At 63.3% G+C, this 27,689-nt stretch overlaps 4 protein-coding genes across 18 annotated transcripts in view; 2 read left to right on the top strand and 2 right to left on the bottom strand.

Moving 5' to 3' along the window:
• NPRL3 (NPR3 like, GATOR1 complex subunit) overlaps positions 1–792 on the top strand; it is a 38,848-nt gene extending 38,056 nt beyond the window's left edge. For 4 of the 5 annotated variants that reach the window (XM_038540983.1, XM_038540984.1, XM_038540985.1 and 1 more), the window contains one exon: positions 1–792. In XM_038540983.1, the coding sequence (XP_038396911.1) occupies positions 1–166 (166 nt within the window). In that variant the 3' untranslated portion in view covers positions 167–792. The other variant, XR_005361000.1, reaches the window with a different exon arrangement.
• RHBDF1 (rhomboid 5 homolog 1) lies at positions 436–24,296 on the top strand. 8 transcript variants are annotated; one of them, XM_038540977.1, is made up of 22 exons: positions 436–573; positions 1,701–2,019; positions 3,552–4,979; positions 5,136–5,349; positions 16,517–16,657; positions 16,725–16,855; positions 17,111–17,215; positions 17,751–17,964; positions 18,366–18,575; positions 18,649–18,771; positions 18,844–19,001; positions 19,479–19,736; positions 19,848–19,959; positions 20,088–20,162; positions 20,264–20,425; positions 21,893–21,993; positions 22,147–22,210; positions 22,599–22,693; positions 22,849–22,924; positions 22,999–23,099; positions 23,227–23,380; positions 23,616–24,296. In XM_038540977.1, the coding sequence occupies exons 5-22, from the start codon at positions 16,541–16,543 to the stop codon at positions 24,033–24,035; spliced, it is 2,676 nt and encodes an 891-aa protein (XP_038396905.1). In that variant the 5' UTR covers positions 436–573; positions 1,701–2,019; positions 3,552–4,979; positions 5,136–5,349; positions 16,517–16,540; the 3' UTR covers positions 24,036–24,296. The 8 variants fall into 8 exon arrangements, 7 of the variants coding, with proteins under 7 accessions (XP_038396905.1, XP_038396906.1, XP_038396904.1 ...); XM_038540978.1 differs by lacking the exon at positions 436–573 and having other exon boundaries at positions 1,756–2,019; positions 3,552–4,968; XM_038540976.1 differs by lacking the exons at positions 436–573; positions 1,701–2,019; positions 3,552–4,979; positions 5,136–5,349 and adding an exon at positions 6,347–6,793.
• MPG (N-methylpurine DNA glycosylase) lies at positions 733–7,488 on the bottom strand. 3 transcript variants are annotated; one of them, XM_038540987.1, is made up of 4 exons: positions 7,441–7,488; positions 3,326–3,556; positions 2,386–2,590; positions 733–1,177 (listed from the first exon to the last, which is right to left on the bottom strand). In XM_038540987.1, exons 1-4 carry the CDS (start codon positions 7,471–7,473, stop codon positions 801–803), a joined length of 846 nt encoding a protein of 281 aa, XP_038396915.1. In that variant the 5' UTR covers positions 7,474–7,488; the 3' UTR covers positions 733–800. The 3 variants fall into 3 exon arrangements, with proteins under 3 accessions (XP_038396915.1, XP_038396917.1, XP_038396916.1); XM_038540989.1 differs by lacking the exon at positions 7,441–7,488 and adding an exon at positions 6,186–6,339; XM_038540988.1 differs by lacking the exon at positions 7,441–7,488 and adding an exon at positions 5,462–5,594.
• A 453-nt stretch (positions 24,297–24,749) lies between the features above and the next one.
• On the bottom strand, positions 24,750–27,544 carry SNRNP25 (small nuclear ribonucleoprotein U11/U12 subunit 25). Of its 2 annotated transcripts, XM_038540990.1 has the most exons (5): positions 27,336–27,544; positions 26,573–26,663; positions 26,228–26,333; positions 25,619–25,693; positions 24,750–25,146 (listed from the first exon to the last, which is right to left on the bottom strand). In XM_038540990.1, exons 1-5 carry the CDS (start codon positions 27,375–27,377, stop codon positions 25,089–25,091), a joined length of 372 nt encoding a protein of 123 aa, XP_038396918.1. In that variant the 5' UTR covers positions 27,378–27,544; the 3' UTR covers positions 24,750–25,088. The 2 variants fall into 2 exon arrangements, with proteins under 2 accessions (XP_038396918.1, XP_038396919.1); XM_038540991.1 differs by lacking the exons at positions 24,750–25,146; positions 25,619–25,693 and having other exon boundaries at positions 26,241–26,372; positions 26,479–26,663; positions 27,336–27,510.
• Between the last annotated feature and the right edge of the window lie 145 nt (positions 27,545–27,689).

Genomic DNA, 27,689 nt, shown 5'->3' on the forward strand with positions numbered 1-27,689 from the left:
GCTCCTGCACTACTTCCGCGGCCGCCACCACCTGGAGGAGATCATGTACAACGAGAACACTCGGCGCTCCCAGCTGCTGATGCTGTTTGACAAGTTCCGCAGCGTGCTGGTGGTGACCACCCACGAGGACCCGGTCATTGCCGTCTTCCAGGCGCTGCTTCCGTGAGGCCAGGCCACGTCCTCGGGAGCCCAAGCAGTGTCCAGCAGCAGCCCAGGGGCCGCGGCGCCCACGCTGGGGCAGCCTCAGGGCCTGAGCTGAGGGATGGATGGACAGAGTGGCCAGGACTCCGGCCTGGAGGGGAGGCCTGCTGGCTTCTCAGACTTGGGCCACCTCCTCCCAACCTGCCCTCCCCACGGCCGCCTGAGGGGATCCACAGAAAACGCGTCACCACCACCCCTGCCAGAGCCGAGCACGGGTGGGTGCCTGGCCTGTGTCCCGAGGCCCAGCACTGCCCTGGCCTGCGTGCACTCTGCTCCTCCCAACGTGTCCAGCGCCCTTCCCCGTTAGCCGGCAGGAGGCTTGCGACCGAGCCGTCACCCAGCCACTCTGACACCTGACGCATGAGGGCCTGGGTGAGTCCGCACGGGTGCCCCCCACCCTCCCTCCCAGGCCTGAGGAGCAACGCGTCCCACCTGCACACACAGGCCCCCGGCATCCCGTCTGGGGGGAGGGCGGGCCCCAAGCACACGTCGGCCGCTGAGCGGGCTGCTGAGGAGATACAAGCAATACCGTGTTCTAAACATAAAGTGTTTATTTGGTTGTTAAAAAATTAAAAAGCCTGGTTGAAGGAGGCTGTCGCTCAGGCCTGTGCGTTCTGCTCCGCGGCTCTGTCTACCACGCTGACCCAGGGGCTGCCCCGTAGGTAAAAGCGCAGGGGCTTCTGGGCCCACTCTCCTGCGTGGCCGATGCCCACTCTGGCTGCTGCCACCACGGCTGGCTCGCTGGGCCCCGGCGGGCTGCGCTCCAGCCACACCGCTCGGTCCTTGGCCAGGTCCCGCTGGTCAAAGCTCTTGTCGATGGCCAGGGCCTGGCACAGCTTGGAGGGGCCACTGCACAGCTCGCGGTCCTTGAGGGCTCGGCCCGTGGTGCCCTTGCGGAGGGTGCTGCGGAGCTGCCGCATGGTCTCCAGGCCCCCCAGGGGCTCCAGTGCTCGCAGGAGGACGCACGCCCCATCCCCTGTGGAACAGACACCTCGCCTGGAAAGCCAGGCCTCCAGCTGCCTCCCCGAGCACCCCTGCGCGCGCTGCCCCCACCTCCCGCACACTTGCATCTGCAAGGTGCCCATGCCGCCGGCCGGGTGGGCTTTCCCCGTGAAGCCTCAGTGCCTGACCGCCACCCAGGGAGAACCTTATTTTTTAAAAAGCGTGGTGGGTGCTTGTAGGTGGCCGCCTCCCCAGCCGCCTGTGGTGCGGTGATGGGCGGGAACTGTGAGGCTGGCAAGGGGCGTCCCAGCGGCCAGTCATCCCTGAGCACGGTCATCCCACTGGGAAGCCTCGGACCTGGGCTGCATCTGACCCCTGTGCCTTGTCCTTCTGGAATCTGTTGGGCCAGCTGGAAGGCTGAGGCTGGGTAGCCCTGCCCTGTGAGCCAGCGAGGAGACATGCGGGGGATGCCAACGCAGCCCCGCCCCGGCGGGCCCTCCACCCCTGGCCCTTTGCCTACCACACCAACTACTTTAAGATTTTTTGTCTTTTTAAAGTAATCCCTCGACATGGGATTCAAACTCCCAACCCTGAGATCAAGAGGTACACGGTCCACTGATGGAGCCATGCAGGCGCCCCCGTCCAAGCTACTCTTAGAGACCAGAGGTTGCAGACACACACCCTGGCCCAGGGGCTCAAGGGGCTCAGCCAGGAAGACGCCTCTGCCCAGATGCTGTCCGGGCTGCACGGCTGGAGACGACGACCCGGACCCTCCAGCAAGGCTGCTCCCCTGGGATGACCAACACCTCTGGACACCGCCTCACGACACCCTGGTGGCGAAGTCCTCCCCAGCTGAGAGTGACCGATTCAGACCCCGTAAGTGACCATCAGCTGAGGCTCCGGCCGGAGCCCAACTCAACCCAAACTGATGTTGCCCTCGTTGCCCCACAACCAGCTCCTCCCAGGTCTAGCCTGGGTCATGGGTGACCCCACCTTTGAGCTCGGTGACCATCAGTATCCTCATGGAGCCTCTCAGCTGTGTGTTCAGGTCAACCTATGACCCCTACCCAGTGGGGGCCCTTGGCACCTATGTCCTTGACACTGGCCAGAATCCCTAAACCCCAACCTAGCTTAGCAGTGATCCCTGTTTGCTCAGACACCTGCCCCGTCTAGGCATCCTGGGGATGTCCCAGCTGCCAGCTGAGGCACTGTGGTCCCACCTGGCACCGCGGCCCTGCTCACCTTGGCTGGAGACATTCAAGCAGAAGTACATGCCATAGATGATGTACACGTACAGAGTTCCTGGCTTCATGAACATGCCACGGTTGCGGGGGGTCTGCCGGCCACCCCTAGAGTGGGCAGCTTCATCCTCTGGCCCCAGATATGCCTCCGTCTCCACAATGCGGCCACGGAGCTCTGTGCCATCGTCAAGTCGCCGGACTAGGACCTGTGGGCAGTCCGTTTGCTTCCAGGGCCAGAGGGGCATGCGTGCACTCAACCCCGACAATCCACAGCCTAGGCCTCATCTCCCCAGTTCAGGAGGCACCGGGCACCTGGCCCAGCCAGGGCCCCACTGTCCCCTCTGTCTTGCCCACCAGCCCCGGGAACAGAGTCCCGATGGTCACCGAGTGTCCCGTCCAGAGAGCCGCTATCTCAAGCTCCGGCCAGGACCAGGCTGGAGAACCAGCACCAGGGAATCACACAGGCCCCGTCCCCTTGGTGGGGCCCCCCACCTTCCCGCCACCTCCTCCCCGAGTCCACTGGGTTTAAATGCTTAGCCTGGGTTTAAATGCTTTGGGGCTCAGCGGGCCCCAAAGCTGCCCCTGCCCACTGCCCCGGACACCCAGAGCCTGGACTGAGCGGGACTAACCGCAGAGGACTGGCCCCTCAGCTCCCACCCACCCGGCTGTGAAAGGCCTTCCTGAGCAGCGGGACCAGCTGCCCTGCAGTGCCCCTGGCCTGGACCGCAGCCGGTGTGCAAGGAATGGTCAGCGGGGCAGAGCGCCGGGGAGGAGCGGGCCGCAGCTGGCAGGGGCGGGGCAGCACGGCCCGCTGAGGACGGGCTCTCAGGCCAACGGAGCACCCAGGACGCAGCCCGGGCCGCGGAGGAGCCGGGTGCCAGGGGGCCGAGTCTTCCTCGGCCTCATGATCTTCCACCTGGTCTGTGGCCACGTTAGGTTACCTGTCCCAGAAACGCCCGCGCCAGGGCGACAGCAGGCTGGTCAAAGAAGTCCGATCCCAGCTGCGCAGAGTGGCTCTTTGGGCTGGAGAAATAGATGCTGCGCCGAGGGCCCAGGGTTGCCGGCGGCCCCAAGCAGGGCTCCCCAGGGGACGGCGTCTGGGCCCTGCCCCGCGGGCTCTCACGGTCTGCCTCCAACACTCGCTGCCTTTTTTGGCCCATCCTGCAGGAAAGCTGTAACAGGAACAGACGAGACAAACCTTGTGAACAGCTTTAGTGCGGAGGTCAGACCGCGCACGACTCCTGCTGCATCGGCCAGACGGAGCAGCCACCTGGTAGGCTGTCCCAAGGTGCAAACGGAGCGCCACACCTGCAGTCCTCAGCCCCATGCCGGGCCCTGCGAGGCCTTGGGAAAGGACTGCACGGAGGACAGGCCGTCGGAGGCAGCACGGCGCAGCCACTCTGACCCACACGCCCTCCACCCGCACGAGATGCGCAGGGTGATGGCAAAGGGCTGCCGGGCCCGAGGAAGGGACAGCGGGCACCCGGGCCCAGGACAGGAGGGCTGGTATCGGATTCCCACTCATTACGCAGACTCCAGACAAACCCCTGACCTTGTCTGCACCGACCCTATCCAGGAATTAATTTTATACATTTTTTGCTCTTCTGACCGCGTCAGCCAGGTGCTCCTCTAACCAGAAGTATAAAGCACGGCCGAGATGCTGATGGGACTCAGCCAAGAACGCTGGTGACTGTGGTGTCCTCCACAGTCCCTCCAACCCGGCTGACATGCGGGCAGGGCTCCCACCGTGCCATCCCCTCCTCAGAATGGCCACGGAGGCTTGACAGGAGGGTGAGCACCAGGCGCTCTTCTTTGCTCCAACTCATGTGCTGAGGGCATGACACCTGCGGAGTCCCCAGCTACCCTCCTTCATGACCCAGGAGGTCATAATGACAAGGAGCAAGTGGGGCAAAGCCGAGGTCTCCCAAAGGACCCAACCTCCCACCTGCTGCCAAGAGACCTGACCACATCCGCCCAACTGTTCTAGGGCCAGTGGCTCCACAGCCAGTGGAAGTAGACGAAGCGCAGCTGAGCCCTGGGCCTGGCGACAGCGTCCCCAAGGGCTGGTCTGCAGAGTCCGCCTCCCTGGCGTGTAACCGACCCGTTATTTTTACTGTAAGTGCAACGAGACGGCTGGTCCACTGAGAGTGGGTGCTGATGTGACTGTCTCTGCTGGGACGCTGCCACCTGGAGTCCGGTCCCTGCCTGCCTTGCGGCGCTCAGGTCATTCTGGGTCGGCCCTGGCCCACCCTGGCTGCTGAGGGACTCCTGAAACTGCCCGGGGATTGAGAGCCTCAGACAGGCCTCAGTTTCCCTATCATGGACCTAGAATCTGAACCTGCCTCACAGGCCTTTGTGATGACGGTTTGGCCCCAGGACTGGGTACGGCAGGGTGACCGTGCTATCGTGCTCGGGTGAGCCCTGCCTGGCACCTCACAGGCATCCCTGGCCCCAGTCACAACTGGTGGCTCCCAGAACAAGGGGCCCCAGAAAGTGACCCGAAGTGTCTGTGCCTGTTTCCACATCTGCCAAAAAGGAACCAATCTGTGACAAGATGGTCATGAGGATACGCGGGAGAAGCCAGGTGGGCACGAGGTGGGTACACAGCAGGGGCTCGGGGTCAGGAAGAGGCACCCTGCAGCCACCGTGTCCCTGGGGGGCAACCCGGGCGGGAGTGGGTCTGGGCAGCGGGCGGTGGGAAGCGGTGTGGCTGCGTGTGGGCCCACCACGGCCCGGCTGCCCTCCATGCAGACGGGGGCACGCAGAGGAGTACCGGCCGGAGCAGCACCACCTGGAGGAGCACCTGCTGGAGAAGCACGAGCTGGAGGAGCACTGATCAGAGGAGCACCGGCCTGAAGAACATCAGCTCAGCCGGAGGAGCACCGACCTGAGCAGCACCACCTGGAGCAGCACCACCTGGAGGAGCACCTGGCGGAGCAGCACCGACCAGCCGTCCGGACGCGGGGTGCGTGGGGGGACGCGGCAGGGCGGCGCGCGGGCTGCGGGGGCTCGAGGGCACAGCCCTTACCTGGGCTTCACGGGCACCCGGGTCGGGCCCCTCCGGGAACCGCACTCACCTGGGCCGCGCCGCGCGCCGTCATCCCGCGCCTCGGGCGGGCTCCGAGGGGACGGGGTCCGGGTGCGCGGGGTCCGGGTGCGCGGGGATCCCGGCGGCCCCGGCCCGCCCCGACCGCGCCGCCCGCAGCCCGCCCCAGGGCGCCCCGGAAGTGCCTGCGCCTGCGCGGAGGAGGACGGAAGGCGGGCTGCGGGGGGGCTCCACCCCGGGGGCGGGCTCATCCGGGCGGAGGCCGCGGGGCTGCGGGGTTGCCGCGGCGGGCCGGGGAGGGGCTGGCGCCCGCGCGGAGGACTGGCCGGTGCCGGGTGGGGCGCCGCGGTGGCCCGGGGGCGCGTGGGGAGGCGGCGGAGCCCGGGCGCTCGGGGGCGGCCCTGAGCTGCGGGGGGTCAGGGCCGAGGAGGCTGCCGGGGAGGGTCCGGCCCGCCCGAGCCCCCCGAGGCTCCCTGGCCAGGAAGGTGAGCGCGGCCCCGCGCCCAGCACACTCGCCCCTGCAGGCCCCCGCGGTGGCCCCCGCCCCGCGCGCCTCCCGGCCTGGCCCAGGCCCCGCCGCGCGCCTCCCCCGGGCCCCCGCCGGGACTTCCTGGGCAGGGAAGGGCGCAGCCTTCCAGCCGCCCGCGGTGTGTGGCTCTCGGGCGGCTTCCGGGCTTCCGGGCTGGGCCCCGAGCATCCGTCCCTGCCTGCGGTGCTGGCCTCCCTGCGACTCCCACCCCTTCTTTTCTTCTCACCCCTGCAGCCATCCTGCCCGAACAATGAGTCCTGCTTCCTGCCTTCCTTTGTGTCCAGTCCCTCTTCCTTTCTCTAGGGGGAAATGCAGGCCCCAGCTGTGCCCCCTCTTCCCGGTGGTGCTTGGGGCAGGCTGGGTGCCATTTGTACGAACTCTTACTCCCATTTCACAACTGGCGCATGGCCTTTGTGGAAACTGTGAGGAGTCTACTCGCTTCCGAAGGGGTGTTTGACCCCCACCTTGAGAATGAGGAAACAGAGGCTCAGAGCACAGCCCGGCCTCCAGGAGGAGGACGCAGAGCTGGTGCCAGCAATGCACTCTCTCCAGATGTTCCAGCCTGAGTGCAGGGGTTGAGAAACCTCTCCTGGGTGGGCCCTGGTCCGCCCCGCCCCACTTCCTGGTTGGTGGTCTGAGGCTCCACCGCAGGCTGGAAGTGGTGGGCCAAGCATTCCCACTGTGGCCTGTTGGGTAGGACGGCCAGCCCGGGGTGAGAGAAGTTGGTCCGGGTGGGAGGAGGGGCCCAGGGCCTTCTCTGTCCCTGGTGTGCCACCCCGCTGCTGGGCCGGGAGACGTGTGTTGTGTGTTGGAGGATGTCAGTGCAAGATGGAGGTGAGAACACCCCACATGCTTTGAAAGGGATCGCTGCTGGGGTGGGCTGCCCTGGGCCCTGCTGGAGGGCCAGTGACTGAAGGCTTGAGACAAAGGATAGCACGAAGGCCACAGTGCCACCACCAGCACTGTCCCAGGGCACCCGGCACGCTGGCTCAGTGTCCTTTTCCCTAACGGAGGGATGCCGACTCTCGGACCAGAGAGTTGGGTCAGAGCCCAGTGGGCCGTGTCTCCGACGGCAGAAGGCCCTCTGGCAGCCTCTCGGGTTCCGGCATCCCAACTGTCCTCCAGGGCTCCCTGGATCTGACGGGCTCTGTGGGGTCTGAGCCTCCAAGCCTCCTCGGGCAGAGAGGGCAGCCAGAGGAGGCGTGTGGGGGCTGCGTCCTCCCTTGCTAAGCTTGGATGCAGGTACTTAGGCGACCCCTTGCCCCTTGCCGGGTACTGAGACGCGGGGAGGGGCAGCTGCCTCGGAAATAGTCAGTGACTTCAGGCCCCTGGCTGACCTGGCCCACTTTTTTGTCTCCTCCCCAAATAGCCCAGGGCTGGTGCTGGGCCCACCCAGGCTCCCCAAGGCCCAGGAACTGGCCTGCTGAGCTGAGGATTACAGGGGAGCTGATGGGGACTCCTCCTACTGGTTGGGAACTTACCGTCTCAGGTCCCGGGGTGAAGTCCACAGTCATGGGGGTGGCCCAGATATCCACTCACCCCCAGTGACCTGTGCACGTGCTGGGCAGATGCCATTGGAACGGTTCCCATTTCTCTGGGGCTGGAGGAAGAGCAAGGTGAGGGGCCTGGGTGCTGGCCTTCCGGGTCGGGGCTCCACCAGAGCACAGGGCAGTGGGGCAGACCTGAGGCGGAGCACACATACCCGAATATGTGTGTCCGTGGGGACTAGGTCCAGGCCTGAGCACTCATGTCCAGGCCTCTGCTCCCACCACGCCTTGATTCCAAGGTCCTTGTTCAGGTGCCGGGGTGTGTTGAGAACCTGGGGATTCCGGGGTTTGCCTGCCAGGGTATACTGGGGTATGCCTTGGGAGCATCACCTGTGAGGGGCACGGGTTTGTAACAGGCTGCGGGGGATCCTACTCAAGCTTAGGAACCAGGAGGGCCCTTCAGAGGTGACTTGAATGAACATGGGGGAGGCCATTTAGCTGTCACTGAATGCGTAGACCACTCTTGGGGAGGGGCATGACTTTTGGCAAGACCGCTCTTGTCCACTGAAGGTGACTCCTTGGAGGGGGCTTTCAGCTGTTAGCCAGCGATGGCTGATGCTCCTGGCAGCTGGGAATGAGTGTCTGGGTCATGGAGCGGGTCTGGGTGGCACCCTGCAGCATCCGCTGCAGGAGGGGACCTGCCAACACTGGATGCTCAGCCATGGCATGCTCTGGAGGTGAGCCCGGGCCCTGGACTCCAGAGATGACACCACCGCCGGCCCTGCCAGCTTAGTCTGGGCATCCAGGTGGGCGGGGCCTGTTTATCCCTGGCAGGGGTCGAGAATGCCTGGTATGGAGAGACTGTCCTGTCTGGCTGAGAGCCTGGCAAGGGAGGAGTGGCACGTGTAGGCTGCAGGAGCCATGAGCATCAGCATTGGGCAGCCTCCCTCTTGCCTGTGTCCCCCATCCACTGGTAGTCACTGTCCCCACCGCCAGTGAAGGAGTCCTCCCGTGGTTCCTCCAAAGCTTTGCTTTTCCCCCTCTACCTAAGAATTGTGTTGATATGCCCGTGTTCAAATAGGATCCAGTGTGTGTAGGCGGCGCTCTGTCCCCTGGTACTGGTGAGGATATGATCAAAGGTCCCTTGCCCAGGTTCCAGGGCCAGCCAGTAAGGTGGCTGCCACTGCTACCTGTCAGCTTTATTCTCTGTGTAGTCAGGAACCAGGTCTTGTCTGTAGTCAGGCCCGGCATGACTTGCTGATGGTGGCAGTGGCTCTGTTCAGAGAGGGCCAGTGCCACCTGGTCACAGGACAGCAAAGGGCCTGAGGACATCTTTGTAGGCACTGGGAGGCTTGAGGTGCTGTGCCACAGGTGCCCTAGGGTGTTCTGGCATCTAGTGAAAGGGTCCTTTGGAGACCTGTGGTTCCAGTTATGTTTTCTCTGGCGCAATAAAAGAGACCCCCGTGAGGAAGCCCCCCCAGCACTCATAGCACCTGGTCAGCCCTCTTGCGCCCTGCTGTTGGCACTGCCCTCCTGCATTTCCTGGTCTTCCTCCGGGTTCTGGGTGATTCAGGCCCACAGACTCTTGCAGTGTCAAGAGGGAGGGATCGCTGGGAAATTCCTACCAGCATCTCAGCCTCAAGGAAATGGGTCATATTGTGTCTAGCCCCGAGAATGCAGGGATGAGCGTACCGGGGGGGCAGTGAGAAGGGTCTGAAAGTTGGAGTGTGTGCCCCACACAGTACCGCCTCTGCTCTGAAGGTTTCAGGGTGTAAGGCCCACCTGGCCTAGGGGTGCCTGCTGGGGAGCAGCGGGGACTGCGGACGGGGTACCGGCTCTGATCCTGCCTCTGCTGTGAGTGCAAGTGTGTCCTGGGATGTACGTACATGAATGGGAGTGTCCAGTTGTGGTCGTGTGCACGTGTACAAGTGGATGGAGGTGGGTATGAAGGTGTGCACAGTAGTTACGTGTGTGTTTGAGCCTGTAAACAAGTGTGTGTGAGCGTCAGTGGGAGTGGCCGGAGCATGTGGGTGTGTGTGTGCATGAACGCATGGGCACGTGCGTGTGTGAACGTGGCCGGAGTGAGTGTGGGGTGAGGAGTGTGGGGTGAGTGTGGGCCTCCGGAGGTGGTGGGGGGCAGTTTGCAGGGGATCCAGGGACGCCGCCCCACAGCTTCCTCCCTCTGGAGCCCGAGTCGAGGCCCAGTGAGGTCAGCCGGGCCTCGCTGTAGAGCGAGCGGAGCCCCGCGGCCTTCCCGGAGGAGGAGGCGGCTCGGGCCGGGCGGGCCGCGCGCATTCCTGAGCCCTGAGTCAGCGCGGCCGCCCCCTCCGGCCGGGCCCGCCCCCGGCGCGCACGCCCCTCGCTCCATGGCATTCCCGGGCGGGCGGGGATCGGCGCGGGCGCCCTCCCGGCGGCGGCGGCGGCGGCCCCTCCCCGGAGGCGTCCGGACCCCGAGGAGCCCCCGGCGGCGGCGGCGGTGAGCGGGGCGCGGGGGCCGGGGCCGGGGCGCGGGGGTCGCGGCCGGGCCGGGGCGGGCCGGGGCGGGCCGGGGCGGCCTCACTCCCGTGCCCGGAGGAGCCCGAGCCCCGCGGGGCGGCCCAGCCCGGGATTCCTCGCCCGACGCGCCGCAAAAATAGCCCCGCGGGCGGATTAGCAGGTCCCGCGGCGGAGCGGGCCGGACAGCGCGGCTCCACCCGCCGACAGCTGCGGCTCGGGTCCCCCCCCCCGGGTGTCCCTCCCCGGCCGCCGCCGGGACTCGGGAGGGCGGGAGGGCCCGGGAGCCGCCGACTCCGCGCCGCCCCGCCCCAGCGCCGCGACCCCGGTGCCCGGGCCGGGGCTCCCCAGGATAGCGGGGGCGCAGCGGGGGGCGCATTGGGGCAGCGGGCCCGGCCTGCCTGTCTGCGCGTCCGTCTGTCGCCGGGCACTGGGCGGGGACCCCGGGAGCGCGGAGGCCCGGCCGGGTCCCCAGAGCTCGCTCCGGGCGCCGGGCTGCGCGACTCCAGGTCCGGCGGGCGGGCGGGGCTGCGTCGGGAGGCCCGGCCCGCTGCTGGGGAACCCCCTCCCCCCCACCCCAGGACTTCCTGGCTGCGAAGATTCAGGGATGAAACTGGCTTTTCAGGTTTGGCCCAGCTGGATGCTGGGTTTTCCCCACCCCCTCGGAGCCCAGCCCCCTGGAGAGCCCCCAGAAATTAGGAGGACGGTGAGGACCCCAGCAGCGGGCTGCGGTCCAGGGGGTCCCCAGGCTGAGCTGCCTGCCACGAGCGGCCATCCCGGGCGAGCTCGGTCCCCTTCCCCCTTCCCCCTTCCCTGAGAACCAGGCAGCGGGCTAGTAGGCAGGCACAGGAGCAAGTGGCCCCAAATGGAAGGTGCTGGGCCCCCCAGGCCCCATCCCAACCCTTCCAAGCAGCCAGCCAGCCTCCCATTGCACAGACAGGCCAACTGACAGCAGCAGAGTTGGAGAATTGCTACGACCAACGTCCCTCATGCAGCATTACTGTCCAGGGGAGCTCATACTCTAGGTTGGTTCAGAGGGGATCACCCAGGTCTCCCCTGCCTTTTCGGGCACCCCCTCAGGGTCTTCTCAGCTCCCGGCTACTGCTCAGGGCGCAGCCTGCTGCTCTTGTCCCTGGATGCGAGCCCCCCCACCCCCGCCCCCCCCTTGCCAGCTCCAGGGTCCTGTACCCCACCGTGGTGTCCGTGACAGGATCCCCTTTCTGCCCAGGGACTGTATCCTTGTCTTCCGGCTGCTGTGTTGCTTCGGTGTGTTGTTGGGTGACCCCCTCCTCCCTGAGATGCTCTGGGCCAGGACAGGGTGCAGTCGGGGCCCCGCTGGGCTTGGCAGCCCTCCCCAAGCTGAGGACCCAGATGGTCTGCCCCCGCCCCTGGGTGGCAGGTAGGCAGGCACACAGGCCTCTTGCACCCCAGCTCCTGGGCAGGCATGTCCAAGGCTTTGAACCCCCTCGGAGGCTCGGTGACCTCAGGTAGACAACTATCCTCTCTGAGCCTCAGGTTTTGTATCTGTGCGATGGGTAGGGAGGCCCCTTCCCAGGGGCCTCGTGATAGGTCAGCAGGGTCAGGTGGAGCCAGATTTCAGGCAAGTGTGCCAGGCTTCTGAGGACAAGCCGTTTGTTCTTCTAACAGACTTTGAGACTTGGCTTCCTCTCCTGGGGCCTCCCTGTACTGTCCAGCGGCTGGCCCGTCCGGGAGGAGGTCACTAAGCCTGAGGGTGTCGGGGGACCAGGAAGCGTGTGTCATGTCAGCGGGGGAACTTGTGAAGGCTCCCCTGGCGCTCGGGCTGCTCCCCTGCCCCGAGCCGGGCGTGTTGGTAGGATGTGGGCCTTTCCCCTTGGTGGCCCGAGGCGGCTTTTCACCGAACTCCTGAGGTCAGCTAGGCCTCGGATGGTCGCAGCCAGGATCCGCTGTAGCTAAGTTGGCTCCCTGTGGCCTTGCTGACTGGCCGGGTGGCATAGACCTGCCACCTCTCGGAGTCTTGGGGCTCCCCACCCTGGGGCCAGAGCTCGTGTGGGCAGGGGTTTTGCTTCGGGTCGTCGGTGACTCCCGGGTTCACACGTGCCCGTGGAGTGCCCTCTGCACCACTCTCCCCGTGCAGGTCCCACAGTGTAATTACCACCAGGGATTCCTGTGCCTTCGGGGCCTCCTGTAGCGGGGAGCCTCTTGGTCTGTTACAGGCCTTCTGCACACTCCTCTGGGGTGATGTCTGTCGTGTCGTGTGATGGGTGACGAGGGGATGTAGGGATTGGTGTGTCCTCCTGGGGATGGGCAGAGGACACTGTGCAGGCCATCAGCTAGATCTCAGGCTGCCCTGCTCCTTTCTGACCCCTTTTCCTTCACAGAAAACGCGTGAGGCCTGGGAGGCTCGAGGCGGGTTGAGGACCTGGCCATTACCATGTGTAGCACGGGGCCGTTCACACACACGATAGAGGCCCGGAGAGGCCAGGTGACTGGCTCTGCTGCACAGTAGCCTGCGGTGTGAAGGACTGGACTGTGGGACACCAGACAGCTAGTGCTCCCCACTGCCAGGGGATTTCTGGGTTGGGCCTCAGATTAGGGTCAAATGGAAGAGTGAAGGTCAGAGGTCAGGGCTCTAGTGTGGAGGCTGGAGGATTTGGCCCCTCCTGGGATCATGCTCAGGTGAGCTGGGGACATGTCTGGGCAGGTGTCCTGGGGTGGGGCCCATTGCTCCAGCTGACCTGGGCGGTGGGTGATCCCCTGGGCAGAGTGGGGCCAGGGCCTGGTGGGTCTTGTCCTGGGGCTGTGGCACCCCTGCTATCCTCTCAGCCTCCAGCAGCCCCTCCTGGCACCATCCTGCCAGCTGGCAGAGCAGGCCTGAGTGCTCTGGTGGCTGCTGCTCGCACCTGAGGATCCGGCCTCGCAGTGGCTCTGGCCAGTGTTTAGGCTGCGGCAGGCCAGAACTGCCTGCCATCTCCTCCTGCCTCTTGGTTACAGCCACCCTGGGCATCTCTGAAGGCTCCCGTGTCCAGGTGCCGCCCGTGGCGTATGCTCTGGTCATAGATGCTTGTGGGCCCTCCTGCTCCCCTTCCCTGCTCCTCCTTTGGCTGCGCTCAGGGAGCCCCCAGACCAGCAGGCGTTTGGCAGCCTGGGCCTCTGGTTCAGCTGCTGCTTCGCCAGCACCTACGGTGTGCCAGGCACTGCTGTGCTCCCTCAATTTCAGATAAAAAAAATGAGGCTTGCAGAGGGTTGCCGGTAGAGAAGGTGAACAGGGTCTGTCCAGTGGCTCAGGCCAGGCTCTCCCCAGTGGCTTCCCTCCACTGGCTTCCTGGCCCTTTTATTTTTAAAATATATTTTATTTGTTTATTCTTGAGAGACATAGAGAGAGGCAGAGACCCAGGCAGAGGGAGAAGCAGGCTCCATGCAGGGAGCCCGACGTGGGACTTGATCCTGGGATCCCCAGGTCACGTGCTGGGCCCAAGGCAGATGCTCCACCACTGAGCCACCCAGGCGGCCCTGGCCCCCTTTATACCCGAGCGCCGTGCCAGCCCGGGGGGTCCCCACTCATCCCCAAAGCAGGGACAGGATTCGGTAGGATCTGCCCCTGTTCCCCACCTCGCCCTCTGTCCTGAGGCTGTAGCTGCTCCCACCTCGCTCCCTCCAGTTGAAGCAGCCCTAGTGGTCCTGAGCTTGCGGGACCCTCGTCCCTCAGCCCCATCTCGGGCCCTCATGAGCCCGCGCACTTGTCCTGTGCTGCCCGGAGTGCCTGGGTGTAGTGTGCCCCTGTTTCTTGCCCCTTTGCTCGGTCCCCACCCAGTTGTCAGCAGTTTCTTCTTCACTTTTAGATGCCCGTTTAGGTCTCCTGATGGGGCTGGGGCCTGGGTGGGCAGTGTTGAGCATTGCCAGAGTGACTCAGAATGTGTGACCCCGAGTAGTCAGGCCCTCCCTGGGCTGTGGTTTCCTCCTGCCCTGAGGGGGTCAGCAGAGCAGAGATGCTATTGGGATTCCCCCCTGAAGGGCTCTCTGGGAACAAGAGCCCAGTGTGTGCCTGGGGGAGGCCTGGACACTGAGCCACTGTCTCCTCTGGGTGGGCACTGTGTCCCTCCCCAGCCCAGACTCTTTGTCCTCCGGGCCTGCCCCTCCCCCGCCCCTGGGGCCCACTGTGGAGCACCCCCCTTGTGAATCCCACCCACTTGAGGCCCCGATGGGGAACCATGCACAGAGAGGTGAGGCCGACCCGAAACCCGCAGCACTGGAGGCAGAGCACCCTCCTGCGTCCGCCCTGAACACTGGAGGGATTTGGGTGGAGGTGAGGGACACCGGGAGATCGGAGCGTACGGGTGGGGATCTGGTGGCTCCCCTTAGAGCTCAGCTGGCTTTTGTGTTCCTGGGACCAGCTATAGGCAGGCTGGCAGGTCCCTGTGGGCCTCACCACCCTTTTTCCGCTTCTTTGCTTGTCTGTCCCTGCCCGACCTCATCTGTGCTCAGCTCCTCCTCCCAGACCCAAGTGAAGGGTCTTTCTCAGGGACCCTGCACGCTCTGGATCTTGCGGACGACCATGTGCAGAGCGGCTCTGGGCCCGGCGCAGACAGGGCCGGGCGCATCTGTCGGGGCGGGCAGGGGTGGGTGTGAGGAGAGGCCGGGGCGGCAGGAGCCGGAGGGTCGCTGATGCGAGGGTTGCCGATGCGAGTGTCGCCGTGGGCCGCAGAGGCCTGTGCGCTGCTGGACGGGGCACCAAGTGGCTGAGGCGCCCAGACGTGGGCCGCGGGGGGCTCCTGGGGAGGCCGCGGGGCCAGGGGAGCTGCGTGGGGCGGGGCTGGGGGACAGGGCTGGCATTGCGGCATCCCGGTACCGACCCGCTGGCCGCCCTTCCCCAGGGCTCAGTTTGCCTGTTCGCAAAACGGGCGTGGGTTTTTCTCTCCATCTGCTCCCGGCAGCTGTGGGGCTGTTTCCAGAGGCGTTCGTGAGTGGGTTCCCAAACCAGATTTTTTTTTTTTTAAGATTTTATTTGAGAGAGAGTACAGGCTGGGGGTGCGGGGGTGGTGGTGGTGGTAGGGGCAGAGGGGCGAGCAGACTCCACGGCGGGGCCCCATCCCAGGGCCCTGAGGTCGGGCCTGAGCCCGAGTCAGGTTTCACCGACGGCCCCCCGGCAACCCCCGAAACCTGAACATCACAATCTGTCTGGGTCCCAAGTTCTTTGATGTAGTCACGGAAATTTGGGGTGTCTGCCCTCCGAGTACTGCGTGGCCACTCCCCTGCTATGCCGGCGCCCCAGTGTGCGCGGGGAGCCCGGGTGTCCTGTTTGCCGACATCCTGCAGCCCATCTCTGAGGAGGGGCAACCAGCGCTGCCTGGAAAGTGCCCTTTCCAGGGGGGATAGAGTCCCAGGGGGCTGTGGTCACATGCTCATTGCCTCACCAGCCCTGGGCCAGGCGTGGGGAGACCCAGGGCAAAGCCTGGCCTCTGCTCTGGGTCCCGGGTCTCAGGTGCTGAGGGGGTGTTTGGCGCCCGATGGGGGTGGGGTGCCTCGGGGGTCCCCTGACCCTGTAGCCGCGGCCGCTCCTGTGAGATGGAGGGATCGCGGCCCTGGCCGAGGTGCCCTGGGTCTTCTGTGCTTTGGGCAGGTGCACACGGTGAAAGGGCAAGGTCTGGGTCGGGCAAGCTTGGGGTGTGCGCCGCGTGCAGAGGCCCTCGGGCCGCCTCTGTCCTCCGCTCCCGTAGACCAGCGGGCTGATCCTGTGGGGAGCGGCTCTGCCCCACGCAATGGCCTGCTTCACTGTTTGGCCACCTCAGGTCGTTGCTAGATGTCACCTCGCAGGGAGGCATCACTGCCCCAGCAGCTGTCATGTGCTGTGTTTTCCTTTTATTTTTTTTAATTTTTTTAATTTTTTAAATTTTTATTTATTTATGATAGTCACACACAGAGAGAGAGAGAGGCAGAGACACAGGCAGAGGGAGAAGCAGGCTCCATGCACCGGGAGCCTGATGTGGGATTCGATCCCAGGTCTCCAGGATCGTGCCCTGGGCCAAAGGCAGAGGCCAAACCGCTGCGCCACCCAGGGATCCCTTTTCCTTTTATTTTTTAAAGATTTAATTTATTTATTCATGAGAGAGACACACAGAGAGAGGGAGAGAGAGATGCAGGCAGAGGGAGAAGCAGACCCCGGCTGAGCACAGAGCCCCACGAGGGGCTCGATTCCATGACCCTGAGACCATGACCTCAGCCGAAAACCAGTGTTGACGCTTAACTGACGGAGCCAGCCAGGTGCCCCATCGGTACTTGTAGGGTCAGGGTTTGGCTGCACCGTAAGCTCCAGGAAGGCAGGGGTTTTGTCTGGTTCCGTTTCCGTGTGTCTCCAGCAACATATCCCTAAGCCCCAGGAGTGGCTCATAGTGGGTGCTCACGTGTTTGTCACACACCTGTCTCCCGACATGAATGAGTTTGTACTATCTGGGGACCTCGCTTGGGCCCCGCATGTCTCTTGGGATCAGTGCTAAGCACAGAGCAGGAGCTCGGCCTCACGGCAGGGCCGTCCCCGTCCCAGGGAGCCTCGGGCGGTGGCTCAGCACGGCTCTTGAGTGACCCCACGCCGCGTCCCCAGGCCCGCCCTGCCCCACGCGGAACCATGAGTGAGGCCCGCAGGGACAGCGCGAGCAGCCTGCAGCGCAAGAAGCCACCCTGGCTGAAGCTGGACATCCCGGCCGCAGCGCCCCCGGCCCCGGAGGAGCCCAGCTGCTTGCAGGTAGGCCCGGCCGGGGGGGCTGCGGGGGGGCCCCCTCCAGCTTCCTCACTCTGACCCTGTCGCCCAGCCCCTGAGACGCCAGGCCTTCCTGCGGAGCGTGAGTATGCCGGCAGAGACCGCCCCCGTGCCCTCACCCCACCCGGAGCTCCGGCGGCTGGGGCTGCAGCGCCAGACGTCCATCACGCAGACCATCCGCAGGTACCAGTCGGCCTTGGCTGCTCCGCCGGTGGGGCTCGGGGGACAGAGGGCATACGGGGTCCCCTCCGGGTCCTGGGGCTGGGAAGGGGGCCAGGGTCCCCCGTCTCAGCTCCCTCCTCCATCTCGTGCCCCATGTCGCCCTGTCCTCCTGCTCTGGGGACACGCTGCTCTCACCTGCCGCCTTCTCTGCTCCCCTCCAGCACTCGCTCTCTCCTTCTCTGTCTCTCCCATCCCAATGCTCTGGCCCCTGAACAGCCGACAGGTGCGCTTTGGGCGTGTCCACACTCTGCCCCTCTTGGGACCCCCTGCTGCCCGTAGGGCTCTCCCCCAGCGCCGGTCTCTCTCTCGGTCCCTGCTCAGGTATCGGGGCAGGGCATGAGTGTATGGACAGCAGGCGGCGGGTGCATGGCTTGCAGTCTCTGGGGAGCTGCCACTGTCCTTGGTGTTCCCTGGGCGCTCCTAACAGCAGGTGCTGGTAGTGTTTCTCCGTGCATGTTCAAGAGCTGGGAGCTTGCAAGTGGCCGCCACCCGAGTTCTGTGGTGTCGCAGGTCAAGCTGCTGCCAAGGGCTGAGCTCTGAATGCCGTCTGTGGACTCGGTGCCTCCCCTTGAGCACCCGTCTCTGTGGTGTGTGGAGGGTCTGTGTAGGATACTCACTTGGGCAAGGCCTGCCATGCGCGGTTCTAGTGGGAATGTGCAGTTGGTTAATTGTGTAGGGGGGGGCCAGAGCCAGAACCTATTCATTCTCTTAATTAGGCCCAGCCCACCTGGAGCCTGGGCCCTGCAGTGATTGGAGGCTTGGGTTGGGGCATGTTGTCCAAGAAGAGGGCCTCTGAGGCCCCTGCCTGGGCCGGGGGAAGATCTGCCTTCCCCTTGCTGAGACCATCCCATGGCAGGGGCACAGCTGACTGGTTTGGAGTGAGCAAGGACAGTGACAGCACCCAGAAGTGGCAGCGCAAGAGCATCCGCCACTGTAGCCAGCGCTATGGAAAGCTGAAGCCTCAGGTCATCCGGGAGCTAGACCTGCCTAGCCAGGACAACGTGTCCCTGACCAGTACTGAGACCCCCCCTCCACTGTATGTGGGGCCGTGCCAGCTGGGCATGCAGAAGGTATGCCCATTCCCTGCTGCCTCCTCCCAGCTTCTCACTCTGCTCCCCTGGCCGGGCCTGGGGCCACAGCCACCTTGGACAGAGGAGATTCCTCGGAGCTCATGGTGTGGGAGGGTGGTCAGATGGCCCCATAAAGGTACCTAAGGTACTCTCCAGGGACCAGGGACCAGGGGAGGGGACAGGTCTTGGGATTGTACCGTGGGTCCAGTCTGGATGAGAGACCCTCCCAGGATGAAGAGCAGTGCAAAGGCCCTAGGTGAGGATGGGGGGACCCTTTTAGGTACCTACACAGCTGTCCAGGGACCCACTGGGGAGTGGGAGGGGTAGCGGCTCTAGGGGGGGAAGGAGCCCCCAGAGCGATGACCAGACCTTGACTCGTAACGTCTCCTTCCCTCTGCCAGATCATAGACCCCCTGGCCCGGGGCCGGGCCTTCCGCGTGGCGGATGACACGGCCGATGGCCTGAGTACCCCGCACACACCTGTCACGCCTGGTGCCGCTTCCCTCTGCTCCTTCTCCAGCTCCCGCTCGGGCTTCAACCGGTTCCCGCGGCGACGCAAGCGTGAATCGGTGGCCAAGATGAGCTTCCGGGCAGCCGCGGCCCTAGTGAAGGTGGGTGCTGGGGCTGGGGTGGGGTGGAGACTGTGCCGGCTGCCTCGCGGCATGCTCACCTCCTTGCTGGCAGGGCCGCTCTGTTAGGGATGGCACGTTGCGCCGGGTGCAGCGCCGAAGCTTCACTCCCGCCAGCTTCCTGGAGGAGGACACAGCTGACTTCCCCGACGAGCTTGACACGTCCTTCTTCGCCCGGGTAAGAGCACAGGGCCATCCCCCACGGCCCCTCTGCCTGCCTGCCCCACCCTGACCACGTGTGTTTGCTCAGGAAGGAGTCCTCCATGAAGAGCTGTCCACGTACCCAGACGAGGTGTTTGAGTCCCCCTCGGAGGCAGCGCTCAAGGACTGGGAGAAAGCCACGGAGCAGGGCGACCTCACGGGGGGCGCCCTGGACCGCAGCGAGCTTGAGCGCAGCCACCTGATGCTGTGAGTGCCGCTGCTCTGTGCGCAGTCGGGGGGCCGGGGGCCAGGCTCGGGCTGGCAGGAGCAGCTGGGCCCTGGGGTGCTGACGCCCTGGCGGGCCAGGGAAGGAGGTGGCTTGTGGATCATGAGCCCAGCTTGTGCACTGTGCTGGTGGGACCCGAGGCAGGGCACCGTTCAAGGCTCAGCTGCCCACCTGGGAGACAGGAACGTAATCCCAGAACCCCTGGGCTGGGCGGAATCCAGAGGGGAGGAGGAGGGTGCTGTAATGCATGTTTGTAGGTGCTCCAGGGACCCTCGTAAGGGTCAGGTCCCCCTGCTTCCGTCCCCACAGGGGCTCGGGACGGATTGTGCTGCTAAGCCGGAGGCTGAATGGCTGCGTAGGGCCCTCAATGCATGGAGCAGATCAGGGTGGGAAGGTCACCCTGGTGCTGCTGCTGAGGGCTTGCAGCAGGCGGGGGGTGACTGTGCCCCTCCCCCCAGGCCCCTGGAACGAGGCTGGAGGAAGCAGAAGGAGGGTGGAGCAGCTGTCCCTCAGCCTAAGGTGCGGCTGCGGCAGGAGGTCGTGAGCACGGCGGGTCAGCGGCGCGGCCAGCGCATCGCCATGCCGGTGCGCAAGTTCTTTGCCAGGGAGAAGCGGCCGTATGGGCTAGGCATGGTGGGCCGGCTGACCAACCGCACGTACCGCAAGCGCATCGACAGCTACGTCAAACGCCAGATCGAGGACATGGATGACCACAGGTAGGACGCAGTGGGAGTGCGGGGTGGGGCGCAGCTCGAAGCCGGCCAGCTCCAGGTTGGGGCCGGGTCTCTGGGTAGGGGTGCTGCCTCTGCTGACGCGCCGCCCCGCAGGCCGTTCTTCACCTACTGGCTCACCTTCGTGCACTCGCTCGTCACCATTCTGGCCGTGTGCATCTACGGTATCGCACCTGTGGGCTTCTCGCAGCACGAGACCGTGGACTCGGTGAGCCCAGGCACCCTCCCCGGCCCAGACCTGTGGAGTCTGGAGTCTAGGCTCTGAACTCCCTCCTGCTTCACTCTGGGAGGAGAGGGCCTGAGTGGGTTCTGTGATCTCTCTCCCCAACCTTGCAGGTGCTGCGGAACCGCGGGGTCTATGAGAATGTCAAGTATGTGCAGCAGGAGAACTTCTGGATCGGGCCCAGCTCGGTCAGGACAGGGCCTTGTGGGCATCGGGGGTGCGGGGGAAGGGGGGGGACCCTGGGCTGGTAGGGGTCAGGGCTGCAGCAGCATATCCCATTTGTCCCCAGGAGGCTCTCATTCACCTGGGTGCCAAGTTCTCGCCCTGCATGCGTCAGGACCCGCAGGTGCACAGTTTCATCCGTGCTGCGCGGGAGCGTGAGAAGCACTCAGCCTGCTGCGTGCGCAATGACCGGTCGGGCTGTGTGCAGACATCGGAGGAGGAGTGCTCGGTGCGTGCCCCACCACTGTGCGTTTGTGCTTACTTTGGGACTTAAAGCAGAGTCCCTCCGCTCACGTTTACTCCTTGCCTCCCTCATCTCCTGCCTCTTCATGTCAGATGAAGTCTAGTCTTTGGTTTGGGTGTGTTCTTTCTACACGTGTCTCAATTTTGTGCACGTGTCTTAAGTTTACGCAAGTAGTATTCCTTATTCTTTCCACCGAGCCATTAAAAGAAACCCAAAAAACAAAGAAGATTCATCCAAAGTTTTTTTTCTTAATTGCTTTTTTAAGAAGTATTTATTGAGACGGCATAATTAGGGGTGGGGGTGGCAGAGGGAGAAGAAGACTCCCTGTTGAGGGCAGAGCCAGGTGCAGGGCTCAATCTCATGACCTTGAGATCAAAACCTGAGCTGAGGGACGCTCGGGGGGCTCAGTTGTTGGGTGGCTGCCTTTGGCTCAGGTCATGATCCCGGGATCCGGGGTCGAGTCCCACGTTGGGCTCCCTGTATGGAGCCTGCTTCTCCCTCTGCCTGTGTCTCTGCTTCTGTCTGTGTATCTCTCGCGAATAAATAATCTCAAAACAAACAAACTGAGCTAAAACAGAGTTGGATACTGATTGAGCCCCGCAGGCTCCTCTCATCCAAGTTTTTACTGCATCATCTTATGTGGAGCTGCTATAGTTTATACCAGTTCCCTGATTTTGGTTGTATTTTAAAGCTGATATGAATTCTGCTGTTGAGATCCTTTTAACAGTTTCCTAACATGCCTGTACATTCTGGAGTGTAATTTTTTTTTTTTTTTTTTTTGAGATTTTACTTATTCATTCATGAGAGGCAGAGAGGCAGAGGGAGAAGCAGGCTACACGCAAGGAGCCCATTGCAGGACTTGATCCCAGGACCCCGGGATCATGCCCTGAGCCAAAGGCAGATGCTCAACCAGTGAGCCACCCAGGCGTCTTTTATTTTTTTAAGATTCTATTAATTAATTATTATTTTATTTATTCATGAGAGAGACAGAGAGAGAGAGAGAGTGTGCACAGAGGGAGAAGCAGGGTCCATGCAGGGAGCCCGACGTGGGACCCGATCCTGGGTCTCCAGGATCAAGCCCTTGGCTGAAGGTGGCGCTAAACCGTTGAGTTCCCCCAGGCTGTCCAGATTGTATTTATTTAGTTGAGACAGAGAGAGAGAGACAGAGCACAAGTAGGGGGTGCTGGGAGGGGCAGAGGAAGAAGCAGACTCCCCATCAAGCAAGGAGCCTGATTCGGGAATCGATCCCAGGACTCTGGGATCATGACCTGAGCCAAAGGCAGACGCTTCACTGAGCACCCCCCCAGGCGTCCTTGGAGTGTTGTTTCATGGAGATTGGGTTGTGGGTAAGGGTGAGAGTCTCAGTGGTTTTGCTTTTAGTTCCTGCCTCCTGAGACTGCACTGGTCAAGGGGTGGGCTCTGACCAGGGGTTGACCCTGTGTCCTCCTACAGTCCACGCTGGCTGTGTGGGTGAAGTGGCCCTTGCACCCCAGTGCCCCAGACCTTGCTGGCCACAAGAGGCAGTTTGGCTCTGTCTGCCACCAGGACCCCAGGTCAGTCTTGCTGCGGGGGAGGACCGCCTTTGTCCATGGCTTCATGGGGTGTGGGGCGGGGGGAGAGGGCACAGCCCCCCTTGTTGTCGAGTTGGACAGGTGTGGATGCCAAGGAGACAAAGCGAGGTCTGACCACATACTGGCCTCATGCAGGGTGTGTGATGAGCCCTCCTCAGAGGACCCCCACGAGTGGCCAGATGACATCACCAAGTGGCCGGTGAGCTACAGTGGAAGGGTTGTTTGGGAGTCACCCTTGTCACGTGGGGTAGGAATCCACACTTCACCGGTTAATGATGCCAGAGCGATCCCCATCGTGGGACCACCCTGTATATTCAGATGCATGTTCCTGGCCTTTGCCTGTCTGCCTACCAACACCCAAGCAGGTAGCCAGAACAGGGGAACCAGGGGGAAGCTTGGGAGGTCAAGTGTCATTATTCCAACCTGACAGATGGCTCATTGGTCTCAGGGTGTGGCAGCATGCCTGCAATCAAGGGGGGCCGGTTCCCCACCCTAGGAGCCTGTCCATCTTTGCCCCAATCCCCAGGTATGGTGTGGGGCCCAGGGTTGGGAGAGGCCCTAACCCAACTCACCTGTTTGTAACCCAGATCTGCACCAAAAACAGCGCCGGGAACCACACCAACCACCCGCACATGGACTGTGTCCTCACAGGCCGGCCCTGCTGCATTGGCACCAAGGGCAGGTAGATGTGTGTTGCGCTGGGGCTGTGCCCTTCTCCCTCAGCAACTTCTGAAATAACCCAAGATTCCAAGGGACCTGGGTGGCAGTCGGTGCCTCTGCCCTTGGGCCGCAGCAGCCCCCTCTCCAGGTCCTCTCAACCCTGGCCTGACCTTCCAGGTGTGAGATCACCTCCCGGGAGTACTGTGACTTCATGAGGGGCTACTTCCACGAGGAGGCCACACTGTGCTCCCAGGTAGGCCTCCAGGGTAAGCGTCCCTCCCTGCTCCCTCCCAGCCACAGTGGGTGCTGATGGGCCACTCTGCACAGGTGCATTGCATGGATGACGTGTGTGGGCTCCTGCCCTTCCTGAACCCTGAGGTGCCCGACCAGTTCTACCGCCTGTGGCTGTCCCTCTTCTTGCACGCTGGGCAAGTGATACCACGTGGGTTGGGCGGAGGCAGATGGGGTGGGTGGTCCCAGGGACCCAGAGCAGCTGGCCAGAGATGGGAAAGGGGTAGTCGCTCTGCTGAGTGCTTGCCCCGCTCCCACCCATAGGATCCTGCACTGCCTGGTGTCCGTCTGCTTCCAGATGACCGTCCTGCGGGACCTGGAGAAGTTGGCAGGCTGGCACCGCATAGCCATCATCTACCTGTTGAGTGGTGTCACTGGTAACCTGGCCAGTGCCATTTTCCTGCCATACCGGGCAGAGGTAAAGCTGTCCCCCCGGGTGGGGACCATCCCGTGGGCACCCACTCTCCATCATAAACTGGGTCCATATCCGGCACCAAGTTTGGGTCCCTAGAGAGCCCAGCCTGGGAGCATCTCCTTTGGGCCCCTCAATCGTGATGTGCCCTGGGTCTCGGGAGGTGGGATGGGGAGACGGGGCCCAGGCTGGGGTGGCCTGCTGGGCCCCAGCAGCTCACAGCCACCCACGCTGTCGCCAGGTGGGCCCAGCCGGCTCGCAGTTTGGCATCCTGGCTTGCCTGTTCGTGGAGCTTTTCCAGAGCTGGCAGGTCCTGGCACGGCCCTGGCGTGCCTTCTTCAAGCTGTCGGCTGTGGTCCTCTTCCTGTTCACCTTCGGGCTGCTGCCCTGGATCGACAACTTCGCTCACATCTCAGGCTTCATCAGCGGCCTCTTCCTGTCCTTCGCCTTCCTGCCCTACATCAGCTTCGGCAAGTTTGACTTGTACCGCAAGCGCTGCCAGATCATCGTCTTCCAGGTGGTCTTCCTGGGCCTCCTGGCCGGCCTGGTGATCCTCTTCTACTTCTACCCCGTGCGCTGCGAGTGGTGCGAGTTCCTCACCTGCATCCCCTTCACCGACAAGTTCTGCGAGAAGTACGAGCTGGATGCCCAGCTCCACTGAGTCGGCGGGCCGCTGGGCCCGGGGCGCGCACCGGCAGGCCAGAGCTGCCCTGGCCCGCCCCGGGCCTTCTGCGCAGGGCTTGCGTCCTGCCTGCTGCCGGGCCCTGACCTCTCGTGCCTTGTTCACCCTGGTGAACTTATCGTGCTTCAGGGCATTTACTACACTAGTTCCCACAATTATCTTCTAACTAGTTTCTTGACGACCACTTCAGGTGGCCAATAAATGGACTGGGAGCGTTTTAGCTGCCACTAACTTACCGGAGCTGCCTCGTCTTTCTGGTTTCTGGCTAGGGCCATGGAGGGAGAGGTTCTTCAGGCCTCTGCGCGCAACACCCCCCACCTTACAGTTCCCCAGAACAGGGAAGTTAAGTGTGAGATATACCTCCCCGTGAAGTCCCTCAGCAGGGTGGACGGCTATCTCCTGCCCCCTTCCCCAGGGTGACCGGCAGCTGACAATGAGAGAAGAACCCACGGCTGTGCTGTCTCATTCCGCCCCCAACCCCCACCCCTGCCGCCTGGCACACGGAGAGGCACTCTGACCCCAGCCCTCCCTCTCCAGCCAGCAGCTCCAAGTTCTGCCCCAGGCCACCTCCCTTTCCAGGAGCCAAAGGGTGAAGTGTGTCACTATAGGTGAACCCTGTGAGCCACGGCTGGAGACCTCAGCCACATGCTGGTGGGTGCACGGCCCCCGTTTCTGCAGAAGCACACACAGAAAGCCGGCCATCTGCTTTTATTTCCCCTTGCTGTAGAAATCACAGTAAAAAGGTTTTATCGCGAGGGGATGATTTGGCCACAGGGCTCAAGTGGAAGCATTCTGGACCTTAGGACTCACCTGCACCATCCTCTGCCCTTGCCTCCCCTCTGTGCCTGGGCAGCAGCGGTCCCTCCTGCTCCAGGAACTGTGGCTTTTTGACTTTTCAAACTAAGAAGCAAACGATTTATTTTGTATACAGGGCCAGGTCCATCTGCCATGTGATTAGGATGTTTGGACCTAGGGCTTAGCTCTGTTCCAGCTGGGTGCAGGCCACCAGCACCTAATTGTCTTTCTGGAGGTTCATTTCTGCCTCAGCTTTTTGATGAAGGACACCTCATCCCGGTTCCGGATACCGTAACTAGAAAAGAAGAAGAGCTCTAGTGTGTGATTTGCAGAAGGTATGTGTGGAGCCTCACCTGAGACTTGGGAGGGTATTAAAAAAAAAAAAAAAAAAGGTAGGAACAGCTTGTGTCTGGGAAGGTGAGGAGTGGCAGTGGCCATCGTCTCACGGACCTAGGTCGTGCCAGCAGGCAGCCTCTCACCTTCCCACACACTGCCCTCCTCTGGCTCTAGGAAGCCCCGCTCTACCACTGGTGAGCAGTACTCACACTGCCCCCATGCCTCCCATTCCAGTAGGGAGAGCCCTCAGGAACCTCCCTGCAGGAGGGTGTTGGTTGAGCCAGGGACTCTCTTGGTCTTGCAAATTCTCCAGTGATTGATTTAAGACTCCTCCTCCCTCGGAAGAGGCCCCAGTCTTCTGGCAGAGCCTGGGTACTAAAGGGCAACAGACCAGGTGCCTCTCTGCAGCTCAAAATGTGGTGTGAACTTACTCTCGAAGCTTCTTCCTGTCCTCTGTGAGCTTCTCTCCTGCAGAGGTCAGGTAGTAGGTCCTCCACACATAGGACCTGCAAAATCCAGATGAGGATCTGGGTAAACCACAAGCAGGGTGATTGGGCAGCTGGGACGCAGCAGCTGTGTGTGAGATGGGCTCGGGATGCTCAGCTCTGGGGGGCCCAGGGCAGGCAGCCTCTTCTTGGCTTGTCCTGTACCCTGTACACACCAGGCCCGAGGTAGCTCGAAAGAGGCACCGCTCTGAAAGAGCCGTGTGGGGTGGCTGGGGGCCAAACACACCTTCCTAATGAAATAGGCTACAGCACGGAGACAGAGACGACCCATGCTGCAGGAGTGAGGAGACCACCCAGGGGAAGATGGGGTAGGGCCGCTGGCAGCTGCACCGTCTGTAACCAAGGAGACCACTTACGCTGGAAATGCTCCAAGGTGCCCCCATTTAAGAAGCCCAGTTGCCTGGGTGAGGTGATGTAGATGAAAGAGAACTGAGGCAGGACTCCCAGGCACCGTGGCACCCACCGCGCCGGGACGCTCAGGACAGGGAACTCCTCGGTGCTCTGTGGCACACATGCAACAGTGGCTCCACTTACCAGCTGATGTGCTGAATGCCCCCTTCACGCTCCTGCCTGAGCTGCACGTATCTCTGAATGGCCTTCTTCAGGTCCAGGACTGTGGCGTTCTGCACCACAACCACAGCTGCGGGAGAAGAGCCATGTTAGGATCCACAGCCACAGCCTAGGACGGCAGGAAAGGAACCAGAAGCTCTGTCCAGACTGTTTTGGACGGAGGCTCAAATTCAGGTGGGGTAGGCTTGTGGTTGCCCCGATGCCCTTCGACGTACATGGCTCTTGAGTTTCCCCTGAGCAGCCATGGCAGCGTCTTGTCTGCGTGACAGCTTGGACTGCAGGGTCCGCAGGGAGAGGGCGAGCACTTACGCATTATCTCTCCATCCATCTTGCACACGCGGACTGTCATCGCTTGGCCATATTCTAGTGCTATCTGGGAATTGACTTCTTCCAAAGTAACCTGCAGAAAGACCAATGGTGGAGGTGGGAGCCTTGGCTGCCTTTGCTATCCCAAACCACAAGACAAGACAAGCGGATAGCATCGGAAAAGCAGTGCCGTATCTTACGAAAGACGAGAGACAAGATTTCTTACTTCTATGCTAGGGTTTCCCGGTTGCACCTACATTTTAAAAGTGTTTAATGTGCAAAGTGCATTAAAGCTCAGGAAAAGAGGAGCGCTGAAACAGGAGAGGGTGAGCGCCAGATCTGGGCTCTGGGGCTGGGAAGGAGGAGGCGCGGTCAGTCCGGGATCCAGGGCGACACCGGGCGGGGGGGGGAGGGGAGGCCGGTGTGCGAGGGTGACCGGGGCGCCCAACCCAGGAGTGAACGTCCTCGGGCGGGGCGCGAATCTCGATGCGGAGTCCCGGGGTGGAGCCGTTCTCCCCACTTGAGCCTCAACTACGGAAACGACCTTAGAACCTGCACCTGCAGCGCAGCCGCGCCCGGGGCGCCCGGGGCGCCGTCGGGGTCCGCCTTGGGACCGGACGACCGTCCGCCTGTCCCTGTCCCCTGCTGCCCCCGCTCGTGCTCGGGTCAGTGAGGTCCTTAAAGGACACGGGAGAATCGAGGCCCGCCGCATCGTCACCTCTGGCGCCCACAGGGGGAGGTCAGGCACCGAGGTCCCGCCGCGCACCTGGATCGGGAGGTCGCAGAGCAGCGGGTCCTGCACCACCATGGCGAGCCCCTCCTGGAACACGTCCACCGCCTCGGAGTGCGGCAGCGCCTCCTCTTCATCCTCCTCGGCCTCGGGCGCCTCGGGCCGCGCCGCCGCCGCCTCCGCCTCGGCCTCGGCCTCCGCCGGCTCCAGGGCGCCCGCCCAGCCCCGCGCTCCGACCGCGCCGCCGCCGCTTCCGGCCGCGAGGGGCGGGGCTGCCACGGGGACCGATGGGAGGCTCGAGGCGGCCTGCCGCAGGGGCTGCTGGGAGCGCCAACCCGGCCCGGCCATTGGGGCGGCGGCGGCCCGGGCCAATGGGAGCTCGCGACGGGC

This window comes from Canis lupus, chromosome 6 (assembly GCF_011100685.1).
Source record: "Canis lupus familiaris isolate Mischka breed German Shepherd chromosome 6, alternate assembly UU_Cfam_GSD_1.0, whole genome shotgun sequence".
Taxonomy (NCBI): Eukaryota; Metazoa; Chordata; class Mammalia; order Carnivora; family Canidae; genus Canis; species Canis lupus.

Coding starts and splice junctions, on each gene's coding strand:
- SNRNP25 (XM_038540990.1), bottom strand. CDS start 27,377: ATGGTGGTGCAGGACCCGCTGCTCTGCGACCTCCCGATCCAG. Junction 25,694..26,227: donor GGCATTCAGCACATCAGCTG/GTAAGTGGAGCC, acceptor TGGATTTTGCAG/GTCCTATGTGTGGAGGACCT. Junction 25,147..25,618: donor GACAGGAAGAAGCTTCGAGA/GTAAGTTCACAC, acceptor CTTCTTTTCTAG/TTACGGTATCCGGAACCGGG.
- RHBDF1 (XM_038540976.1), top strand. Junction 18,772..18,843: donor ACACGTCCTTCTTCGCCCGG/GTAAGAGCACAG, acceptor GTGTTTGCTCAG/GAAGGAGTCCTCCATGAAGA. Junction 19,960..20,087: donor AGCACGAGACCGTGGACTCG/GTGAGCCCAGGC, acceptor CCAACCTTGCAG/GTGCTGCGGAACCGCGGGGT.
- MPG (XM_038540987.1), bottom strand. CDS start 7,473: ATGACTGTGGACTTCACCCCGGGACCTGAGACG. Junction 3,557..7,440: donor TCACCCCGGGACCTGAGACG/GTAAGTTCCCAA, acceptor TTCCTGTTACAG/CTTTCCTGCAGGATGGGCCA. Junction 2,591..3,325: donor CGCGGGCGTTTCTGGGACAG/GTAACCTAACGT, acceptor GACTGCCCACAG/GTCCTAGTCCGGCGACTTGA.